Raw genomic sequence first — 21,605 nt, 5'->3', positions numbered from 1 at the left:
AAAACTATATGTGAAAAGCCAAAAATGATATAAAAAACCTAAGCACTTGGAACACTTTTGGCATTGGTTTAGCCTTTTAGGTCATCCAAGCGGTTGTTCACTCGCTTAAGCGTCGATACTTATTACTTTTAGTGAGCCAAGACACAAATCTGTGTCTTTTGGAGCGCTGCGACATCCCACCCATGTACTCTGGCTCTTCATTTGAAGTATATATATTTTGGCATTCTGTTAAACCAACTACTTTTTTATACAAGCACAATTAGTGTTGTATACATTATAAGCACAAAGTAGAAATTTCGAAAGACAAGTGTTATTGACATTCCAAAAATCTCATTCTACACTCTTTATAAGTGTATTTTTTTTTCCAAATATAGAAAGTTTTGAGTGTAGAATGAGATTTTTGGAGCGCCAATAACAATTCTCTGTATATTAGAAAACTTCATATATATATATATATATATATATATATCACAAACAAACATATAGGAACTTACTAATTAAGTTCGTACATTGTCGGCAATTAATTCGATGATTGCCAGAGACCTTGGACCTCTAAATCTTTGTTCTCTCTTCTTCTAGATTCCACAGGTTCTCCCTAAACAAAAAGCTGCCACTCATGTGTAACCCTTCATCAGCCGAATTCACGCCTACCGTTTTCGATTGTGCAATATTGTCAATCCAAAAGTTTGTGAAGAGGTCTTCCTCTAACCCTAAACTAGAAAATGGTCTTTCATCAACATTGTCTGTATCCTGTAACATGGTCTTCCATGAATCAGTTGCATTTTCTGTAGGTGGTGATGATGTCTGCAATAACCTGCTACAGTTCTCTTCCGATTGAAAAATTGCAACTCTAGCCCTCCGTGGTTGAGGTCTTATGACGATGGTGGCTTTTGTTATTCCTTTGGATTTATCCTTCATATATTCCAACTCCTTTCGTTGCTTGCTATTCCAATAATTTTTTACCTTGCCTGCTGTTCTTCCTGGGAGTCTTCCAGCAATAATTGACCACCTTTACATGCACAAAGAAAATGAATACATAATATGTTAAAACTACAAGGGCTTTGTAACTAAAGAATAGTATATTGTAAGGAGGTGTTGTCACGGTTTCAGAATTCTTCTCACTCGATCAAGTGCGCCTTGTGTCTAGAATGGGCCATCTCATTGATCGAGTGCATAACGAAATTTTGGAGTGCCAATATCTTTTATTTGTAGTTTTCATCAATATGTTTTTTCTTTATCTATTTCACATGATTTGTATGGTTTGAGGAACGTGATAATTTTTAGTCACGATAAGTTGTTGAAAGGTAGTATTCCTTAGCTTATCTAAACTACATACTAATGAAACCTTCTTTGTCAACCTAAAGAAGGTGAAAATATATTTTTGTCTTCTATCACAAAATAAAATTATGGACAATAAAATAATTTTGCACAAACTAAATTTTTGTGACAACCCGTCCCAAATCTTACATTTTTACAAAATTTAAAAGTGTGATTTTACGAAAATGCCTTTAGAGGCGAGGGTCTTGACATCCGTTGACCAACATGTAGCGAGGTGTATGAATTAATACTTAGCGTTTTCTTGAAGTACTCGACGTTACGGAATTATAAAACCGAGAAGTACTTTTGTTTAGTTGCTATTTATATATTTTATACATTTTTATAATGATATATTTTGTTTATCATTTAGTGATTTTAAAAATAGTTGAAGAAGAAGAGGAAGAAGAGGAGGGGACGGGAGAGAGAACATAGGGAAGGGCTGCTGCCCAATCAAAGGAAAGGAAGAGAGAAGACTGCCCAATCAGAAGCAGAAGCGAGGAGGGAAAGGAGGGAGAGTGGAAAGCGGGGGAAAAAAAAAGGGGGAAACAGGTTCCCAACCCGTGACTCGTGTACACCCAATCCAATTCTCCATATTTTCCGGTGATTATCCACCGGATTTCTCACGAATTTGGACCAATAAACCATTCCCAATCATCCCCTAGTCCTTTCCTCTTCCATTCCCAATCAAATTTTATAGGATTTGAGCTTGAATTCGAGTAGAACCAAACTATGGGTTCCGAGGGTGCCATGACAAAATCCGACAATTGTGAAGGTAATCCAGCAAATTGCTATCACCACTAGACTCCCCTAGAACCCAGGAACAAAGCCCAATTAGTGGTGGAGGCGTCGGAACACGTTTGGAGGTCGAATCGAAGCACACCCAATTCTAGGGTTCGGACGGGTTTTGATGAAATTGGAGCCTTTCCAAGCCAAATTGGCCTTGGTCACAGGTATGAAAGTTGTTCTACTCATTGATATATTCAAATATGAAAATTTTGGTAATTTTTAGAGATAGTTGATTTTTCCGACGAGTCGGGGCGGCCAACTGCCACCCACGGCGGCGCGTGGCCAGAGGGCCGCCAATGCTATTTTTAGGCTATATTTGATGCCTTGAATTCATTTTTGAGAATTGAATGACGTAGATTGATCGTTGGAACCAAAAGTCTCTAAGATACGTTAATTGGCTATTGTATGAATAAACGATCCGACCGTTGGATCGTCATCAAACTTTAATAGGTTATTATTCATAATATTTGAGGAATATAGGAACTTATAGATTGAGAATCCGACGTACGGATCTTCTCGAATTGGATTTGTAAGTTCGTAAAATAAAATGTTAACGACCACTTGGTTTTGGTAATTGGCGGAGATCTGACCGTTGGATCGTTCCGAAACTTTAGTATGTTATTCTAGAAGCATAATGTGGATCCTTGGAAGTTACGGATCAGAGATCTGATTTGTAGATCTTCTAGACCGAATTACATAGACTCATGTGCGATGTAAGTTATGTATTGTATCAACGAGAATTATGAGATATGGTTTGATAATTGGTCACAGGTGCCGATCGTTTGTGACGCCTTAATGTTTGTGCTAAGAAGTTGTAGCGCGGACTTGCTTATCATATTTTTTTCATGATTGATAATTTTATAAATGCTTTTAAATAAAACTGAGAAATTTATGTCATGACATATATATATATTTATTTATTTATATGTTAAAAAATACTATGAGATGATTGAGTTTAGATTTCATCGTGATATATCCATATGCGTATTACTATAACTGATTATTGTGAACTACGAATGACTTGATCCCTATTTAGGGTACATAGGCAGTCTAACGAGACGTTAGATGCAGCCATATAAGAAATGAGATTATATAATCGAGACAATAGCCCTGTTTAAGGAATTGAGCAATGTGAGGGATATTGGTGAAAAATGTGCATTTTAACTTTATGTTTTGGTGATTAATAGTTAGTACACCGTATTATATAATTGGAAATACTATGAAATATTTTTATTTTAGATTTCGTCATGGCATATCCATACGTATATTCCTTGCACATAATTATTGTGAACGCTCTGAAGTGCAAAGGTGAATGCAAGACACACAGGTAAGTTTAGGTAAGTTTAGGTAAGTTCAAGTAAGTATACGGTATTAATTGAATTGATGGGGTTATGATATGACTACATTTATGTTTAAAGCAACTTCGACACTGTCGTACATGTTGCAATAGTAGGCAACTTCGGCATTTTCGTACATATTGCTTATGAGTCGTACATGTTGTATTAGATACATTCAAAGCTCATGAACTTGCACCCTAGTGTTAGTGTTCTCGCCCGTGGCTAGGACACAGTCATTCACGTAATGTTCACCTTTTGCACCATACGCTCACCTTGAATTCAAGGTAGGTGCACAGGCCTGCCGTACATACCACTATAGGTGGTTCCGACTCGTAAGTGACTCTTCACGTGATCGTAACACTTGAGCGTATTCATTTACACCTAGTCATGTCGTACAGACCACTACTGTGGTTCCGACTCGTGTGCAGGCGTAGTGCCGTATAGGTCACTAGATGTGACTCCGATTTATGTGCTAGCAATGATTAATGAAATATGAGTACACTCGTACAAGTCACTAGATGTGACTCCGACTTATATGCTAGTCATGATTGATGAGATATGTAATGTGTTTATACCATACTTAGGGTCTCCGTATTTAGATCTCGTACAAATACTCAGGGGACTTAAATGTAATTATGTAATAAAGGAATGGGCAATTATGTAATAACTGAGAAGCCCTTATTCTATAAAAGGACTCCTCACCTTAACAATTAGAGGAAGCCAATTCCTAGGCCCTCTCACCCTCAGAAGCCTTCTCACATCCCCTTTCACATTACATAGGTTCTCTCCCTCACCTCTCAGATAAATACAATAATAGTGTGGACGTAGCCCAAACCTTGGGGTGAACCACGATACATCTTGTGTTATTTACATTTCATGCAGATTCACGGTCGGATTTACGTTGTTCCAAGACCTCCGATTTTGTGGATCAACAATGTTGATAAAGAAAATGATTTTGTAAAACATTTGTTTTTACCCACTCACGTTTTCTGTTTTGCACCCCTCCAGGTTTTAAGTAAGCTTGCTGTTGGAGGCTTGAGGACGTCGGTGGTTCTAACTTATCTAAATAATAGTAGGACATTCTTGGTACTGTATAACCAGTACTTTTCCTATTGGACTGCACCTAGACCTTATGCTCTGATTAGTAGTGTTTGCTGTTGTAACTAACTCCTATCACTCTATGTCTAGTAGTGCACTCTAGTAATTTGGTTTTTGATTATTCGTATATTTCTTATCTTTATCGCTTTCGTACTGTGCACATGGCTTCGTCACTCTCACGTGACGGCCAGCATGCCTTGATCTCGGTCGGGGTGTGTCACTATGTCCTTCAAGTTCTTCATTTTTTCCACCTTTGTCAAATCAAGATTCCTAGCCACTTTTGTTTGACTCTTATTTTACTATTAGAAAAATGTTAAGAGAATTTTTTTTTAAAGTGTGCTTTTTTATGGATTCTTTGTTCCTTCATATTTTTTACATAATATTTTATAATATTGACACAAGAATTAACGTTAAAATGTAATATAATAAAATTTTTATAAAAAGTCTCTTTTTAAAAGAACTTCCGCATGCTGCTCTTACTATTTTTGCCTTTTTAAACCGATGGGACCACGATACTTGGACTTTTTTAATTAGAGGTATCTTCTAGCTACTATTGGTTTCAATCACCAATTATTAGTGAGACAAATAATATTGAAGTAGTGGGTACCGGCTGTCTATTTTCGCGTTCTTGTAGGTAAACCTAGAAGCTACATTAAACTGAAACTATGTGTCTTTCAAATCGCCACATATTTTCTTGGATATATTCGACAAAACTTTAACCGATCGCAATCATTCTTGTCCACTAGCCTTCATGCATGCGCATGAGGTTTTTTTTGAATCACAACATGTTACGCATTACTTATATATTTTAAATATATTTATATACATAAATTGACAAAAGAAAAGTCAAATATTTGAAGTAAATGAATAATTTTAGATCATGCTAGAAGAAACCCCTCATAAACCAATTAAAGCAGCTGAATTCACATAATAAAATCGGTTTCTATATAATTTACATTAAGAATAGAGAAAATAATATTTAATAAACAATTGATTGAATCACAGTTTTATTAGTCCATTGTGAGGGTAAGCCCACCTTCCTTCCCCTTAGTGTAGATAACATTGTTTGTTAAAAAAAAAATCATTTGACAACTAATTGAATCACATTATTATGAGTGTGCGAGATACTTTTTTATAACTGGAACTACGCACCTTTAAAACTTGAGAAATAATATTTAATAAACAATCGCGTGCAAAAGACATTTTTTGAATCACAGCATGCTACGTGCGACTTAGACATTTTATATGTATTTATATGCGTGAATTAGTTCAATCTTTTTTTATTTCATTATTTTATTTTTTTATCACTGGCGCTACGCGTCTCTCAAGATGTTTTGAACACAATATTCATGATTTTTCTTCTTTTTATTATATTTTTCTTCCTCAACACTTAGAGTAGTTCCACCAGGGAACTGATAGGCCAGCACCCAGCCAAAAAACCAGCCTGGCACCTAGGCTATCCACTCCAGCAGAGCATTTTGACCAGCACCCAGCCCAAGCCAGGCAAGAGACCGGCCTAAAATCGACAGACCCACATGCCGGGCCATCAACCTCCCACACGATCAACACGTCGCAGAGCTCCTCAAGGCTGAGGTTGATTCTGGGGTGGAGAGAGATTCCGGGGCCTTCACTAAAATGCGTCTAACCTCGGAATCTAACACAGGTCCACGGGTACCAGACCGAATTGTCATACGAGTCGGTGCCGGGCGACTGACAGGCTGGATTCGCGGCAGCTACTGCCGAGGGAACCACCGGTTGAGGAAAAGATCAAATTGGGTTAGTGGGGGTTGGATTGATAGGGAATTTGATAGGCAAAATTGTTGGAATATTGTGGAGGAATAAAGATTATGGATTGTGAACCGGAAGGAAAGTTGGAATCCGGTGGGATTATCATTGCATAGGGTGGTGGGTTTTTGTAGAGCTCCACCCAACAGAGAGAGAGATGCAGAGGGAAGTTGAAGCGAGTTGGCGTCGGGAGTGGCGTTTGGCGTTTGGGGATGTAGAGGAAGAGTATAGAGAGTTCTAGTGGAACTGTGGAGGTTCCTGACTTTTCCTTTTTAAAAAAAAATTAAAAATTAAAAATTTATTATTTTATAATAAAAAATAATAATATTTTAATAAAATTGACTAAGCTATTTTTTGTTAGGGGTGGAGATGCTTTGGCCTATTACTGTTCACTGGAATCTATTACTGTTCACTTGAATGGATAAATGCGCTGGGTGCTGGTGTAAAGTCTTTAGGGGTGAACTTGTTCTTAGGCACCATCAACTTTGTTATTTGTTTATTCTTTTCTCTCTTTCCTTTCATTTTTTTATTCTTTTCTCTCTCCCCATTTATATTTATATTATAATGATGACCAAAATATCAACTTACCCTTGCATGATTTGATATATTATTCTAGGTATGTTTTGAAATTTTTTGGCTGAGAGGCAATTGGTCTAATTATTTTTGTCGAAGCGGATGACACCAAAATATTTGTCACATGCGTGACCCCAAATTTCTCTGTTTATTATTGTTCATTGCACTGCTAGCTTTATATATAATAGATATATACACGACTTTTTTTCTGTCAATATCATCTGCATCAAATCACTACCGGAGTTTCTTGTGGTAGCCAAAAAAATTGGGGAAAAATGCAAAGAACATAACGTGGGTCAAATTGAAAGGTACTCATCATAGGATCCCACATCATATAAGATGTCGATCATACAAGATATTCGATATCTCTGCTGTTGTCAAGTAGCAACACATTTTGTAATACAATGGGGTCACGTGTGATGGGACACATGGACGAATTCAGCATGTGCCTATCAAGAACAGCTGCCACCACTCAATTTCTTTTGCGACAAAAATTTGCTCCAACTAAAATGTTAAGTTATCATTTCACGTTCTATACTATTTCTACCATCTCATCCTTAAAAAGTTAAGTTATCATCTCACGTTCTATACTATTTCTACCATCTCATTCTTTTTAGTCATGTAATTTTTTATTTAGTAAATGGTTTGTAATTTTAGCATTTTAAGCACCAGTTATTCAAAATCATGTGATTGAACAATAAGTTGATAACATTGTATTGAATTTCAATTTAATTTCATCACTTAAAGTTGCCTCCACTAAAAAAAATGTTTCTAGCTCCGTCCATGGATGGACGCAACTAAATCACTTGCAATAATAACTCGAGTATTTCAATTAAGAAACATCTTTCATTTATTTCATTTTAATTTGTTACCTTGATCAATTTCTTTACTAGTCTGAAATCCACCTGCACTGAGAAGTAGGCATTTATATACAAATTCGGCAGTTTTCGAATAGGAACATGCTAGAAAGATCATGTTTTTAGATTATGATGTGGCGATTGATTATTTCCTTTCACTTTAAATAATAATTCGAGAATTTCAATTGAGAAATATCTTTCAATTATTTCATTCTGTTTTGTTCGCTCGATCAATTTCTTTACTAGTTTGAAATCAACCTACACTGAGAAGTAGGTAATTTATACAAAGAGAGTTTTCCTTACGTTTGTTTGTGGAGTGTTTACAATAAATTATACGGTATAAATATGTTGACTTTAAAAATTACAATGTCTACGTGGCGCAAAGATTTAATAACTATTGAGCTAACTACGTACTTGTGAATGCAGGCATATACCAGCTCCCAACTGAGTTCATCGGAGAGAGTAGAATAGATGTGATGAAACAATTTTCCCAGTTACGACCCACAATGCATGGTTTGGTGTACCAAATATTTTTTCATGTCTATGTACTCTTTCAACAACGAGAAGACCAACAAGAGAATTCTGCATATTACCATTGATGTTGCGGCTGAAACATACCGTGCTTTTGCTTAAATTAACTTCTTGTCCAGAGGCATGCTCATAATACTTTAGGATCTCCTTAATCGTATTACAATTTGTCGTCCTAGCCCTTGAAAACAAGAAGCAGTCATCCGTGAACAACAAGTGATTAACAGAAGGAGCTCCTTGGCAAATAGAAACACCTTGGAGCTGGTCCTCCTCTTCCCGCCTCGCAATTAGAGCCGAAAGGCTTTCGACATAAAAGAGGAATAGGTAAGGAGAGAGCGTGTCTCCCTACCTACCAACGAATGACAAGTGTTTTTTCTTGTGTGGATTCTCTTTCAATGGAAACTTGATGAGTCGATCTGTCTACACGTCTTGCTTTTACTGTTATATTGAGAGCTACTCCAATACCCCATTTGATGCAATCGTTTGCCTTGTTCATGTATCGTATGCCTTGTTCATGTCGAGTTTAAGGCCCAAGAATCTCTCTTTACTTCTCCTAAAGAAAGACTGAGCAATTTCAAAGGCCAATATGGTGTTAGAAATTTTTGATGTTGAGAAGTTAGTTTAGGCATAATGAGCTTGATGCGATTGGAGATAGTCTTTGAGGCAAGTGGGGTGGTTGGTTAAAACTAAACTTGGGCTGGAGTTGGGTTGCTCGACCCAACCCAACGTGACCCAACCACCCGAGTTGAACCCTTGGGCCTAGGTATATATAGAGTGGGTTCTAAATAAAACCGGAACAGAAATCAAGCAGCTCCCCACACTCAATGGCCTCCTCCGCTCGACCCGCTCCAGGCCGGGGCCGAAACTGGACGGAACTGCCGGAGGACGTCACGGCTTCAATACTCTCTCGACTCGGAGCCATCGAAATCCTGACGAGCGCTCAGATGGTGTGCGCGACGTGGTACAACATTTGCAAGGACCCGCTGATGTGGTGCACCGTCGACCTGCGCGATCTTGATCATCAGAAGCACATTCATTACGACTTGGAGAAGATGTGCCGCCACGCCGTTGACCGCAGCTCTGGAAATCTGGTCGGTATCAATGTCGAAGATTTCGGCTCCGATGAGCTTCTCAAGTACATCACCAACTGGTATTCAAATGTCAATTTAGTTGTTCTATGTTTGGTTTTCGGGTTTTGTTCTTTCAACGTAGTTGTAATTCAAGGTTGGTCAAGTCATTGTCTTTTGGTAATGTCACCAATTTTGTTTGAGCCTAATGACTCCTTCATCTCAAGAACTGCGTTGGAGGGCGAGTCCCAATGTGCTTGTGTAGTTTAACTAACCCTTATGAGAAGAAGTCTAGGAGGAAACGTGGCCGATGCCCTTTTCGTCCTTACGACCTACTTGTGTTCTTACGAACACCTTTCACCTTGTCCAGGGTTTGTGCTGCAAACTTGTTTATTTGGGTTCGATACTGACTGGACCATTCGCTGCAATGCATGTATGAAAATTCTTGGGATGATGATTTTCCTAGACATTTAGTGATGTGTTTTGCATATAATTTCCAAGAAAAGAGTTGGTATTTAGTATTTGGTTTAGTTTGCTTGTTTGGTATACTGTCACTTATTTAATTACGGCTCTTTAGCCAAAATGGTCCTGGGATTATAATAACTTCTCACTTTGGTTTGTTATTAAAAATCGATAAGAGTGGTCTCTGAATTTGTCTACCGTTAATCATTTTGATCTTTCCATGAAAAATCTCCGTTAAGTTGAGGTATTTTTGTTCAATCAACTCCTCCACTTGCTTTTCCACCTAACAAAGATTTTTCACGGAATGACCAAAATGATTGACGGTGGACAAACTCAGAGACCACTCCTATCTATTTTCAATGTTAGAGACTAAAGTGATGAGTTATTATACCACCATTTTGGCGACAAAAGCCTTTTAAGTAATGCCTTCTTTTCGTATATTTATTCAGCATCTGTTCTCTCTGATATGATTCACAACACACACAAAGGCAGACAATATATACATATTTGTATGCTAGAAATTCCATATATTCATGCCAATGAATTATTATGTAATTTATGTTGATTGGAATTTCTTTCCTATGTGTCTTTCTGTAGTTCCTAACATATTAATCTATCACCTTTCAATAGTTCAAGTGGAATCAAACGTCTCCGACTTGTCCGTTGCGATGGCATAACGAATGAGGGACTGGCTAAAGTGGCTTCGAAACTTCCACTCTTGGAGGACCTTGAAATTTCATACTGTGCATTCTCACATGAACCTCTAGAAGTTGTAGGGTCTTCTTGCCCTCTTTTGAAATCATTCAAATTTAACAACCGGTGGTACAGATGGTCAGATGAAGAGTGTGACGACGATGCACTTGCTATAGCAGGAACGATGCATGATTTACGCCACCTCCAGCTTTTTGGGAATAAGCTGACGAACGATGGCTTGCTGGCCATTCTTGACCATTGTCCCCAGCTCGAGTCGCTTGATCTTCGGCAGTGCTTCAATCTTAAGCTGGGAGGAAAGTTGAGAAGAAGCTGTGCTGAACAAATGAAAAAATTGTGGTTTCCTGATGATTCCACCCTTGACTATGAATTTGATTCTGCAATTGATTACCATGAAGACAACGCATTTGGGTATTCGGATATAGATTTGATGTCTGATGATGATAAGGATTATGACTTCTGTAACCGAAAAGTAGAAGATGATGAGGAGTATGACTTCAACTACGGGAGTGGTTCTGATGACTGCCGTGAGGTTGAGGATAATGATGTTTATCCATGGATTGTCTGACTTTTGATGCATTGAAGACCTTGTATCTGATGAAATTGGCGCATCTAGTGCTCTCGAAGCAAAAAGCTTTTATACATTCAAGGGGTCTGGAATTTCTTTGCAGAATGCCTAATTCTCTACAGAATATGCAGTTTTTTATGCGTTACCTCCCGATGCACGACTGTTTCTGCCATTTTACAAGCAGGGCTAATTACGCTTCATTTTAATTTGTACTTGGTCTTTGATAGCCTGGCTCCCATCAGACTATGATTTTTCTCTGAACATTTCTTACTTGTTTAAAACAGGTTTTGTTAGTTATGGGGACTGAAGTTATGCTTTATATACGATGGATTTGACTGTTTCTGTACTTTTATCCATTGTGGCGTCGCGTTATTCGTTTGAGAATGCCATGGTACCGTATTGGGGTGTAGGTAAGAGCAACTCCAGCGGGGGAGGTTGCTCGGGGGACAGGCCAGCAAACAGGGCCAAATTGCTGGGGAGATAGGGTCCAGCGTATGGGAGCCCGATGGACAGGCGAGGCCCGAACAACAGGCCCGGCAGGAATTGTCAGCCCGAGAGCCCGAAGCTGATGTTAGGACGACGTCGGCCATAATATAAAATTAAAAAAATATAAAAAATTAAAAAATAAAATTAAAAAATTAAAAAAAATGTAAAACTCTGGCTTTGAACTCAACGGCTCTGGCTGGAGTTCGTCGCTGAGACTGATACCCACAGATAAATGGAAGAGATCCGGTCCCTCCTCCACTGCAGTTATCGTCGCACCTCACACCGCCTTCGCCTCCACGCACTCACGATCCCCCTCCTTCCACTCGTGCGCCCAGATCGCACGATTTGGGATTTGTTTTTGGGGGAAAGAGGAGAGAGAGAGAGAGAGAGAGAGAGAGAGAGAGAGAGAGAGAGAGCGCTGCTGAGGCCCTGCCTCCGGAGCTCAAAGTGAGAGAGAACTAAATGAAAAGAAGGAATAGTGCGTTGGCACCATGTGAAAAGAAGAAAAAAATAATATAAAAAAGGTTTTGGCATGGTGCATCGGCACCATGTGAAAAAAATAGAGGTGTTGGAATGGTGTGCTGCACCATGTTAAAAGAAAAAATAAAAATAAAAAAAATTAATAGAAAGTGTTACAACGAGACCAATTAAAAATTTTATCCGAAATTATAAATAAAATTATTTTGTATTATTTTATAACTTTTTGGATAATGACACGATGTAACTAAAACGATTAAAAATCTTATCCGAAATTATAAATAAAATTATTTTGTATTATTTAAAAAAAAACTAATATTTTATTACGTATTGTCAGGGCTATTTAAGTACAACGGTAGAGATGCAAAAGACAATTACTATTCATTAAGGGCAGTTACTATTTACTGGGTGGATTAAATAGTGAATAGTCTGGGGGAGAGGCTCCCACGCTGGAACTGCTCTAATGAGAATGGCGATGCAATTACATTTATTAATTTTTTTTAAAAAAATGAAAAAATGTCTAAAATATTATGTAAAAGGAAGAAAATAAACATTAGAGCTAACATCATGGTCGAGATTGGAGAACAAAACTCCTCTGAGTAACCGTAGTATCCGTTGGGATTATTAGTGTTATTCACTTCCTTTGCATGCTCCAACACTTCATCTCATCTCAAAGAGATCCCTCGCCGCCATTATTGTTGTTGCCATGATGATCATCCACCACAAGCTGATGATTACTCTCAGAACTTAAGGTTGAAATAGACAGTATGTCTTCAGATTTTGATATCAGTTCGTTCAAGACACATTATGCGTTTCCATCTTCCAAATTGGTCGAAAAGATTCCGTTGTCGCCATTGTTGTTACCTTGTTCATCATCTACTGCATGACGATGATTATTACTCTCAAAACTTAAGGGTAGTGACTTAAGCAAGATGTCTTCAGATTTCGATCCTAGTTGGGTTGCGACACATAGCGCCTTACCATCCTCCAAATCTTTATTCCAAATATCTCTCTCACCGTCATTGTGGTTCGGGACACATTGTGCCTTATCATCTTCCAAATCAATATACCAGCTGAAGGATTCTCCGTTGGCATTTCTGTTACCATGGTGATCACCAACAACATGATGATGTTGATTAGTCTCAAAACTAATCAAGGGTGATGAATTGGGCAAGATGTCTTCAAATTTTGATATTAGTTGAGTAGAGTCGCTTAGCGGACTAGCATCTTCCAAATCTTTATCCCAAAAATATTCATCGCCACCATTGTCGTTACCATGATCACTCTCAAAATTGAGGGTTGAAATATTAGACAAGATGCCTTTAGATTTTAATATTGGTTGGTACCACCGACGAGGGGTGATGAATGAGGTAAGAGTTGAATATCAGAGTGCGCAACGAATAAGACTAACAAATAATAAGAATATTATTAAACAAACTGAGAATGTCGAAACGGCTACAAAACCCTAAGAGACTACATTGTGACTAACTTGTTCTCTAATGAATAACAAAGCACCATATTTATAATAAACTAACCCTAATATCTAACAAAACCTAATTCTAACGGGCTAAGCTCAGAAAACCAAACATTCAAATAAACCAAAATACTAATATTTTCCAACACCCCCCCCCCGTCAAACTCATGGCGGTACACGACATGAGTTTGCCAACAAGCAGATGTGGATGCAAGCCTCCAAATTCCAATGCCAATGTCGATGCCGATGCCGATGCCAATACCAATGCCGATGCCGATGCCGATACTAATGCCGATGCCAATACTAATGCCGATACCGATGCCGATACCAATGCCGATGCCGATGTCGATACCAATGTCAATGCCAACTTCCAAACAAACAAACAAAAAATTCAACCAAATTATTATTTTTTCCTTGTGCCAGCATGGGCCTCAAACAAGCAACCAATTTTTTCTTGTTTCTTCCTTTTTTTTTTACTCCCCTTTTTTTCCTTTTTTTTTCATTCCATTCTACTTTTTCTTTTTTTTCCTTTGCAGCAATACAGACTTGCGGATACTTCTGCAGGCTGCGGCGTTCAAAGGTGCAGAAGCAGAGTCACGGGACAAAAAACGAACGAACAATTTTTTTCTTCTTGAAAACAATCAATACCAACTAACAATCTGAACACGAACGACAACGGAAACAAGCAAACAGATACCAACCCGAAGCAGATTAAATCCCGAAGGATCAAACCTGCTCTGATACCAAGTTGAATATCAGAGTGCGTAACGAACAAGACTAACAAATAATAAGAATATTATTAAACAAACTGAGAATGCCGAAACGGCTATAAAACTCAAAAAGACTACATTATGGCTAACTTGTTCTCTAATGAATAACAAAGCACCATATTTATAATAAACTAACCCTAATATCTAACAAAACCTAATTCTAACGGGCTAAGCTCAAAAAACCAAACATTCAAATAAATCAAAATACTAATATTTTCCAACAGCAAGATGTCTTTAGAGTTTGATATTAGTTCAGTCGAGACACATAGCACATTACTATCTTCTAAATCTTTATCCTGAAAGTACCCGTCGCAATTATTGTAACCCTGATGATGATTCTCAATATTTAGGACTGAATTTGTAATCATATCTTCAGATTTGGATATTGGTTGGTTCGAGACACATTGTGCCTCACTATCTTCCAAGTTTGTATACCAGAATGATCCCTTGCCGCCATCGTTGTTAACATGATGATCACTCTCAAAACTAGACCACAAGTCTTCAAATATTGGAATTGACGGCGTGATGGAGACGCCTTAACTTCCTCCAAAGCATGTCTACCTTTCCGTCTCTTCTTGTTATTCTGAAGAAGCGCGTCGTCTTCAACTGCATAGCATACTGTCCACTCATCCTCAATCCTTTTCTTCTCATCCGCCAACTTATGATCATCTTCTTCCAGATCATCAACATCGATAATCTCTATCCTTCGCTTGTATTTCTGCCGGTTTTTTAGGCCTCGAAACTTATGAATTTGCTCCTCAACTTCATCCCCACTAACAGGACCATCATGTGTTTTGTCTGATTGCATGTAGTGAATGAGAACAGCATCCGCCGAAGAGTGCCCAAAAGCATAAGTGCTGCCCACTTCAGAAGCCTTTCGCTCTCTTTTACTTTGTTGTCTCTCTTGTTTTTCCTCCATTGTTATTTCACATGCCTTTCTTTTCATCTTTTGTGCACACAGTTACGTAGCCAGGGTTTCGGTTTTCGGTTTCGGGTTTACAATATCTTTGCTTACATTTTATAGCTTGGTGTAGACAATCAACCAGCTGAGCTCTGCGTGTGTGTATATATATATATATTTCCCTCTGCAAAGTAGACAAGGAAGAGTCCATGGCCTGATGTAGGGCGCAGAACCAGTCACCAACAAGCTTGTAGCTCAAGGAGTTGTCACGGTCCATGAATCTTCTTTTAACTACCTACTCATGTGCGCTTCGTGTCTGCAGAGATTAAGTGTCAGGAACACGGCTTGATACACCAAGTGTAATAATACAATTAGTTGGAAACTCGAAAAATAATAATTATATTATGACACTTGGCGTACCTGGCCGTATTCTTGGCACTCTGAAAATTTCTCTTGGGCATCTCATAGTCTATCTGTCATGATTTTGTTTGGTTTGAGGCACCTCCTAACTTTTTAAGTCAAGATAAGTTGTTCCGATCGGTCAACATTGTTTTTTTCCTTATATCGTTCAAAGACAACTTCTTTGAACCCCTCCTGACGCAGGAAGAACCAAGGGGTCTCGAGGAGACGAGGGATAGATAACCTGGGAGTCACTCAACCAAGGGCAACGGAATCACTCGACGTCGCTAATCGTGGATTCATTCACACAACCAAGCTTTAAACTTGATTTTAAGGAGGAGAAAATTCACTGTCTTCTAATATAAATCACCAAATTCACTACCTTAAAGATACATATGGAGCCCTTTAAATAAGGAGATTACAAAGCATTGGTACACTAAATATTTAAGAGTGGGATAGTTACTAGGCAATTCAATTAAAAGAGAAGGTGACAAAGGTTTTGAGAAATGAGATTGTCTGTATCATGCAACATGGTCTTCCATGAATCAATAGCATTTTCTGTAGGTGGTGATGATGTCTGTAATAACCTGCTACAGTTCTCTTCAGATTGAAAAATTGCAACTCTAGCCCTCCGTGGTTGAGGTCTTATGACGGATGTGGCTTTTGTTCTTTCTTTGGATTTATCCTTCATATATTCCAACTCCTTTCGTTGCTTGCTATTCCAATAATTTTTTACCTTGCCTGCTGTTCTTCCTGGGAGTCTTCCAGCAATTATTGACCACCTTACATGCACAAACAAAATGAATAAATAATATGTTAAAACTACAAGGGCATTTGTTCAAAACTACAAGGGCTTTGTAACTCTTTTTTTTTTTTTTGGTCAGAAACAAGGGCTTTGTAACTCAAGAATAGTAAAATTGTAAGGAGTTGTTGTCACGGTTTCAGAATTATTCTCACTCGGATAAAACCCATTGACTAGATTTCATATCAGCAAATTCATTAATTATGTTTGGCTTCATAGATTTAAAAAAATTTGGATTCCTAAAATACCACTATTTGAATTTATTTTATTTTTTGATAAACCATATTTGAATGTTTGATGTACATAATTAATGCCTATATAGTAACATAAAACATGTCTAATAAATGTTATTATACTTGCTTAATGAAGTCAATAAAACTATATTTTACATATTAATGTTGGTAAATTATTTCTCTCTCTCTCTCTCTCTCTCTCTCTCTCTCTCTCTCTCTCTCTCTCTCTCTCTCTCTCTCTCACACACACACACACACACACACACATGACATATGCATGATATATGTAAAATTCATGCAAAATAATTTACCTACATAATAAAACAATATTATTTTATTTAATACTAATTTACCTATTATTTGTACATATGATAATAAAATGTGCCAAATATATATATGATATTGAATCATTGATACATACAAAATAAAATACCTACATAACAAAAGAATACTATTTGATTCAAAATTAATTTACTTACAAAATAAAGCAATGTTATTTGATTTGAAGTTAATTTACCTATTATTTGTACATATATCTTATAATAATAAAATGTAATAATATATAAAAAATAAATTACCTGATTCAATATTAATTTACCTACAAAATATATATTATTTGCTAATCATAAATTTACATATAGGTAAATTCATTATATATAATATTTTTTAACATATATTTTTTACTTGGTATTTTTTTCCAATTTGGGTTTTATTTGGATGTTCAGAATTAAATGAATTTTTATCAAGAAAATAAAAGTTGTAAGGATCTATATTTAAAGAACCCTATATTTTTTTTTTATTAATTTTTTGTGAGAGGCTTTCTCAAGTGTGAAATCCTGGCTCCACAGACTTGGAGCACAAACAAAAAAGGCCCAAAATGCTGGTGGCTGGCCAGCGTCTTAAGTTTTTGCATATAGGGTTTCGTATTCTGGATGTATGTGTGTTAAGGCTGGTTTGGTATTGCTGTGCTTTGAAAAAAAACTGTGTTGTGAGAATAAGTGGCTGTGAAATAAATTAGCAGAGTGTTTGATAAACTTTTTTTGTAAAAATGCTTTTGGAAAAAAAAGCATTCTGATAGTGGGTCTTTTCATTAAAGGAGCACTGTAGCTGCTTTGAAAAAAAACCAGTTTTCCAAAGCTGCAAATAGCAGCTTCAGCTTTTTTCTTTGATTTCAGCTTATTCTCACAGCAGCTTCCAAAATAAGCCATTTTTTTTAGTTTACCAAACACCTAAAACCCTCACAGCTTTTTTTCATGGATGCTTTTTTTTAAGCACCTCACTTCCAAACCACCCTTTAGTCGGTCAACAAATCTTATTTACTGGCTGATGTGCCTTGGCAGGCTTCTGTTCATTTCCCAGCTTCTTATGAAGTTCTTGTGTTTTGATACAATCTTCAAGGTGCGTAATATGATAACTAGCTCATGCATGCATGCATTTGGCTTTTGCTTGGAATATAAAATGACTTGCCGGTTTCTTTTTTTGTTTGCCAAATAAAGGGACTTGCCTGTTTCCCAAAAGTTTCTGAAGTCTATGGATTAGATCTATTTCATCCTCTGTGAAATCTCCGCTCTTGAGATTCGGCTTCAAATAGTTCAACCACCTCAGTCTGCAGCTTTTCCTGCATCTGTTTAGACCTGCACATTTACACAAAGACACTAGAAGAAAAAAGATCATCTACCATGGTGGATGTCCGTTGTAGATCGAAATCCACCACGAACACACTGCCCATTAGTATTAAGGATGTGGTAAAAAGTTTAGACTTTTACCACGGCCAAAGCACGTTGTCAATTAAATAATAATCACGGACTTAGCCCGTAGTGAATTCGAATCTAACACCACACGCTAAAACCGTTGTGGACCATTAATTAACCATGGATAATGCCCATTATAAAAAAAATTCTAAAAAATAAAAATAATTAATTAATTAAAAACAATATATAAATTTTGATAAAAAAAAAGCAATATATAAAAACCCACAAAATTGCAAATTTACTATAATACAATAAAATTTTAAATTATTACATGTTTAAAAAGAATTACAAGTATTACACTAAACTACAACAAAATCACCTATAAAACCAATGTGATGTCCTAAGAAATATGAAACTATCTATAAATTATGAAATACGCCGCCATTTACAAGGAAATTGTCACTTAGAAGACTTTAGTTTTCCTTGAATACCTCCAATCAAATTCCTTTCAAATTTGCAGTTGCCCACCCATGTACACACTTCAAATTTGTAGTTTCCTGTTGATGTAATAGCTGACATTGGAGTTATGGACCCTCATGAATTAGAACCACCAACCACCTTTGAGATAAAACAAGAAAAAATATATATCTTAGAAAGGAAGCTCATGTCTCAACTCAAGGACATGATATACAAAAAAATTTCATCCATTAAGTCAATTCCCAAAAGGCAAACAGTCCATCATCTAAGTGAAAAAAAAAAATGTCCTAGTACCGATTATCCCAAGGATATGCTAAACTACTGAGACAGGCAGTGGATCAATAGGTATCAAATGCTGAACCCTATGGATAAACTCAGCCCCAGTCCAAACTTCTGATTCCTTCTAATAAGGATATTAACAGAAATAGGCATTCATTATGTAACAACCTTATGAAACCCTCTAAATAATACCTTCTAATCAAAGTCCAAATCATGGGCAGGAAAGAAGCTTAGTTATTGTTGGCTACAATCAAGCTCTTCACATTTTGTTGATCATTCATCCATTCTTATCTTTACATTTATCAAGATTTCACCCCAAAATGGATCAAGGGCAGTTTTTCTGAACATACATCAGTAGCCAATGTATTGCAAAGCCAATCCTATTTATTTTCTAAAAGCTCTAATCCCTTTTGCTTTGGATGCCCTTTTTTCAATTCCAAATCTTATTAGCAAACGTCTACTTAGTTTATGTAACCATGAATCTCCCAAGTTTACACAATTCTGCTTTCCTTTTAATCTCTAAAATTTTAACAAATTCAAAATTTTTGGATCATCAAATTCTCAATCATTCAATAGCATATCAAAATTCAGAAAGCAAAATAACGAAAGGTTAAATATTTATTACACGATTTTGATCCAAACACAATCCAAGATCCAAACTTTAAACAAAATTAAAACCCTAACAATATCAACCCTGAGATAATTTACATAGCATAGCGAAAACAAAGTATTTGTAGCATTGAATTACCAATTAAGTTTCGAATCCGAACCCGATCTGAACCAGGACCCAGACCTCAAGTTCCGCCACTAGATCGGTGGAGGTACAGCTTGCCGAACACATGAAGAGCCGTGATGAAGCCAATGAAGCAGAGTTTCATGACGACAACAGTTGGGGCACTAGCAAGGAGATTTAGAGCGATACTAGCAGATTGACGAATATCGTTAAGTAAAAACTCAGAGGGCTGAGAAGCTCACCATTATTGCAGTTTTCTCAGGAAAAAAATGAAATTCAGAAGTTAGAAAGAGAGAGAGAGAGAAAAAGGAATCTTCCGAGAACAAGTACGAGGGGGAAGAAAGAACAAGGGGTAAATGAGAGGGAAATGGTGAATAGGAAAATCTGTAGATGGCTAAGAAGCGGTGGGGAGTTTTCAAGTCGGTGGTAGGTGGGAGTCTGCCCAGAGAATAAAGAGGAAGCCATAAGAAATAGGAATTGAGAAGGATTTCAATTTTGAGAAGGGCGGGAATATTAGTAAGTTTCATAGATTTCAAATTTTGGGAAATTTGTAATCCCGCTTTTTGAATTTTTTTTAATAATGTGTGTAATTCTACCACACTTAATGATCGTGGTAGATAAAAAGAATCCAGAGTGGTTACGAACTATATACCACGTTGAAGGTCCGTGGTGATTTAATATTTTTACAACGTGTTGACTAAGTTCGTGGTATTAGATTATTTTATCATAACGGGTCATTATTTGCTTGTTATAAAATATTATTATCCACGACGTGCTCACTAAGCCCGTGATAAATATTCACTTTTATCATGCGCACATAAAATCCGTGGTAGAATTGTCGTGGTAGATGAGCTGCTGTGTTCTAGTGAGACTTTATTTATAACATGTTTCTAGATAATCAAACTGAAGGACAACTAATTTTCTAGTCAAGTATGCCAATAAACTTGTCTCTTTACCTGTTTCGCGAGGAACGTGGTGCCACTTTCCATCTCCATGCTTTTCAACGCACTGCCTCAGAATATCATCTTCCTGTTGAGTCCAGGCACATTTCCTCATTATTCCCAGCAAATTACTATCCTCCATATGTAAATATATATCAGATTAGAGATCATAAGGCCACCGACGTGCATGACTGCTCGCCACATAAATGAATGAAAAGGACCACAGTACGAAGAAACAATTTGATAGAGTTTTTTTTTTTTACCAGAAACGATAGGTTCAGGTTGTATTTCACTGATTCTTAAGGAAGAGTGTTGATGTGAGTCAATTTGTCTCATATCAGATGTACAGTAGTTAGAGTTGTTTGTGTGTGTATATAGAGGTTTCCTTATGTTAGCGGATCGGATATACAAGAAATATATATAAAAGAAAATTGCCCCAAAGTTCTCTATTTTTATTCCAAATACTGCCCCAGAATATCATCTTTCTGTTTAGGGCTGGTTTGATATTATTGTGCTTTAAAAAAAGCTGCTGTGAGAATAAGCGGCTGTGTTGTGAGAATAAGCGGCTGTGAAATAAATCAACAGAGTGTTTGGTAAACTTTTTTGTAAAAGTGCTTTTGGAAAAAAAAAGCAGTCTGATAGTGGGTCTTTTCATTAAAGGAGCACTATAGCTCCGTGTGCTTTGAAAAAAAGCTAGTTTTCCAAAGCTGCAAACAGCAGCTTCAGCTTTTTCCTTTGATTTCAGCTTATTCTCACAGCAGCTTCCAAAATAAGCCATTTTTTTCAGTTTACCAAACACCTAAAACCCTCATAGCTTTTTTTCATAGGTGCTTTTTTTTTAAGCACCTCACTC

The 21,605-nt window shown here is 37.0% G+C and overlaps 2 protein-coding genes across 3 annotated transcripts; one reads left to right on the top strand and one right to left on the bottom strand.

The window, feature by feature from the left end:
* Positions 1 to 552: 552 nt before the first annotated feature.
* On the bottom strand, positions 553 to 20,894 carry LOC108170912 (transcription factor MYB114-like). The gene is made up of 4 exons (XM_029103063.1): positions 20,768 to 20,894; positions 18,136 to 18,265; positions 16,184 to 16,378; positions 553 to 814 (listed from the first exon to the last, which is right to left on the bottom strand). Exons 1-4 carry the CDS (start codon positions 20,892 to 20,894, stop codon positions 553 to 555), a joined length of 714 nt encoding a protein of 237 aa, XP_028958896.1.
* Positions 8,217 to 11,435, top strand: LOC103435188 (F-box protein SKIP19-like). Of its 2 annotated transcripts, none has more exons than XM_008373587.4 (2): positions 8,217 to 9,431; positions 10,441 to 11,435. In XM_008373587.4, the coding sequence occupies exons 1-2, from the start codon at positions 9,106 to 9,108 to the stop codon at positions 11,087 to 11,089; spliced, it is 975 nt and encodes a 324-aa protein (XP_008371809.2). In that variant the 5' UTR covers positions 8,217 to 9,105; the 3' UTR covers positions 11,090 to 11,435. The 2 variants fall into 2 exon arrangements, with proteins under 2 accessions (XP_008371809.2, XP_017187608.2); XM_017332119.3 differs by having other exon boundaries at positions 8,863 to 9,416.
* Positions 20,895 to 21,605: the final 711 nt, after the last annotated feature.

This window comes from Malus domestica, chromosome 05 (assembly GCF_042453785.1).
Source record: "Malus domestica chromosome 05, GDT2T_hap1".
Lineage (NCBI taxonomy): Eukaryota > Viridiplantae > Streptophyta > Magnoliopsida > Rosales > Rosaceae > Malus > Malus domestica.
This window is presented reverse-complemented; position numbering and strand designations above follow the sequence as displayed.

Bases quoted from the DNA above. Each gene is read 5' to 3' on its own strand.
- LOC103435188 (XM_008373587.4), top strand. From the start codon at position 9,106: ATGGCCTCCTCCGCTCGACCCGCTCCAGGCCGGGGCCGAAACTGGACG. The intron at 9,432-10,440 runs GTATTCAAATGT...ACCTTTCAATAG, and splicing joins CTCAAGTACATCACCAACTG to TTCAAGTGGAATCAAACGTC.
- LOC108170912 (XM_029103063.1), bottom strand. From the start codon at position 20,894: ATGGAGGATAGTAATTTGCTGGGAATAATGAGGAAATGTGCCTGGACT. The intron at 18,266-20,767 runs GTAAAGAGACAA...GTAAATGTGCAG, and splicing joins CCACGTTCCTCGCGAAACAG to GTCTAAACAGATGCAGGAAA. The intron at 16,379-18,135 runs GCAAGTCCCTTT...TGTGCATGTAAG, and splicing joins CAGAAACTTTTGGGAAACAG to GTGGTCAATAATTGCTGGAA.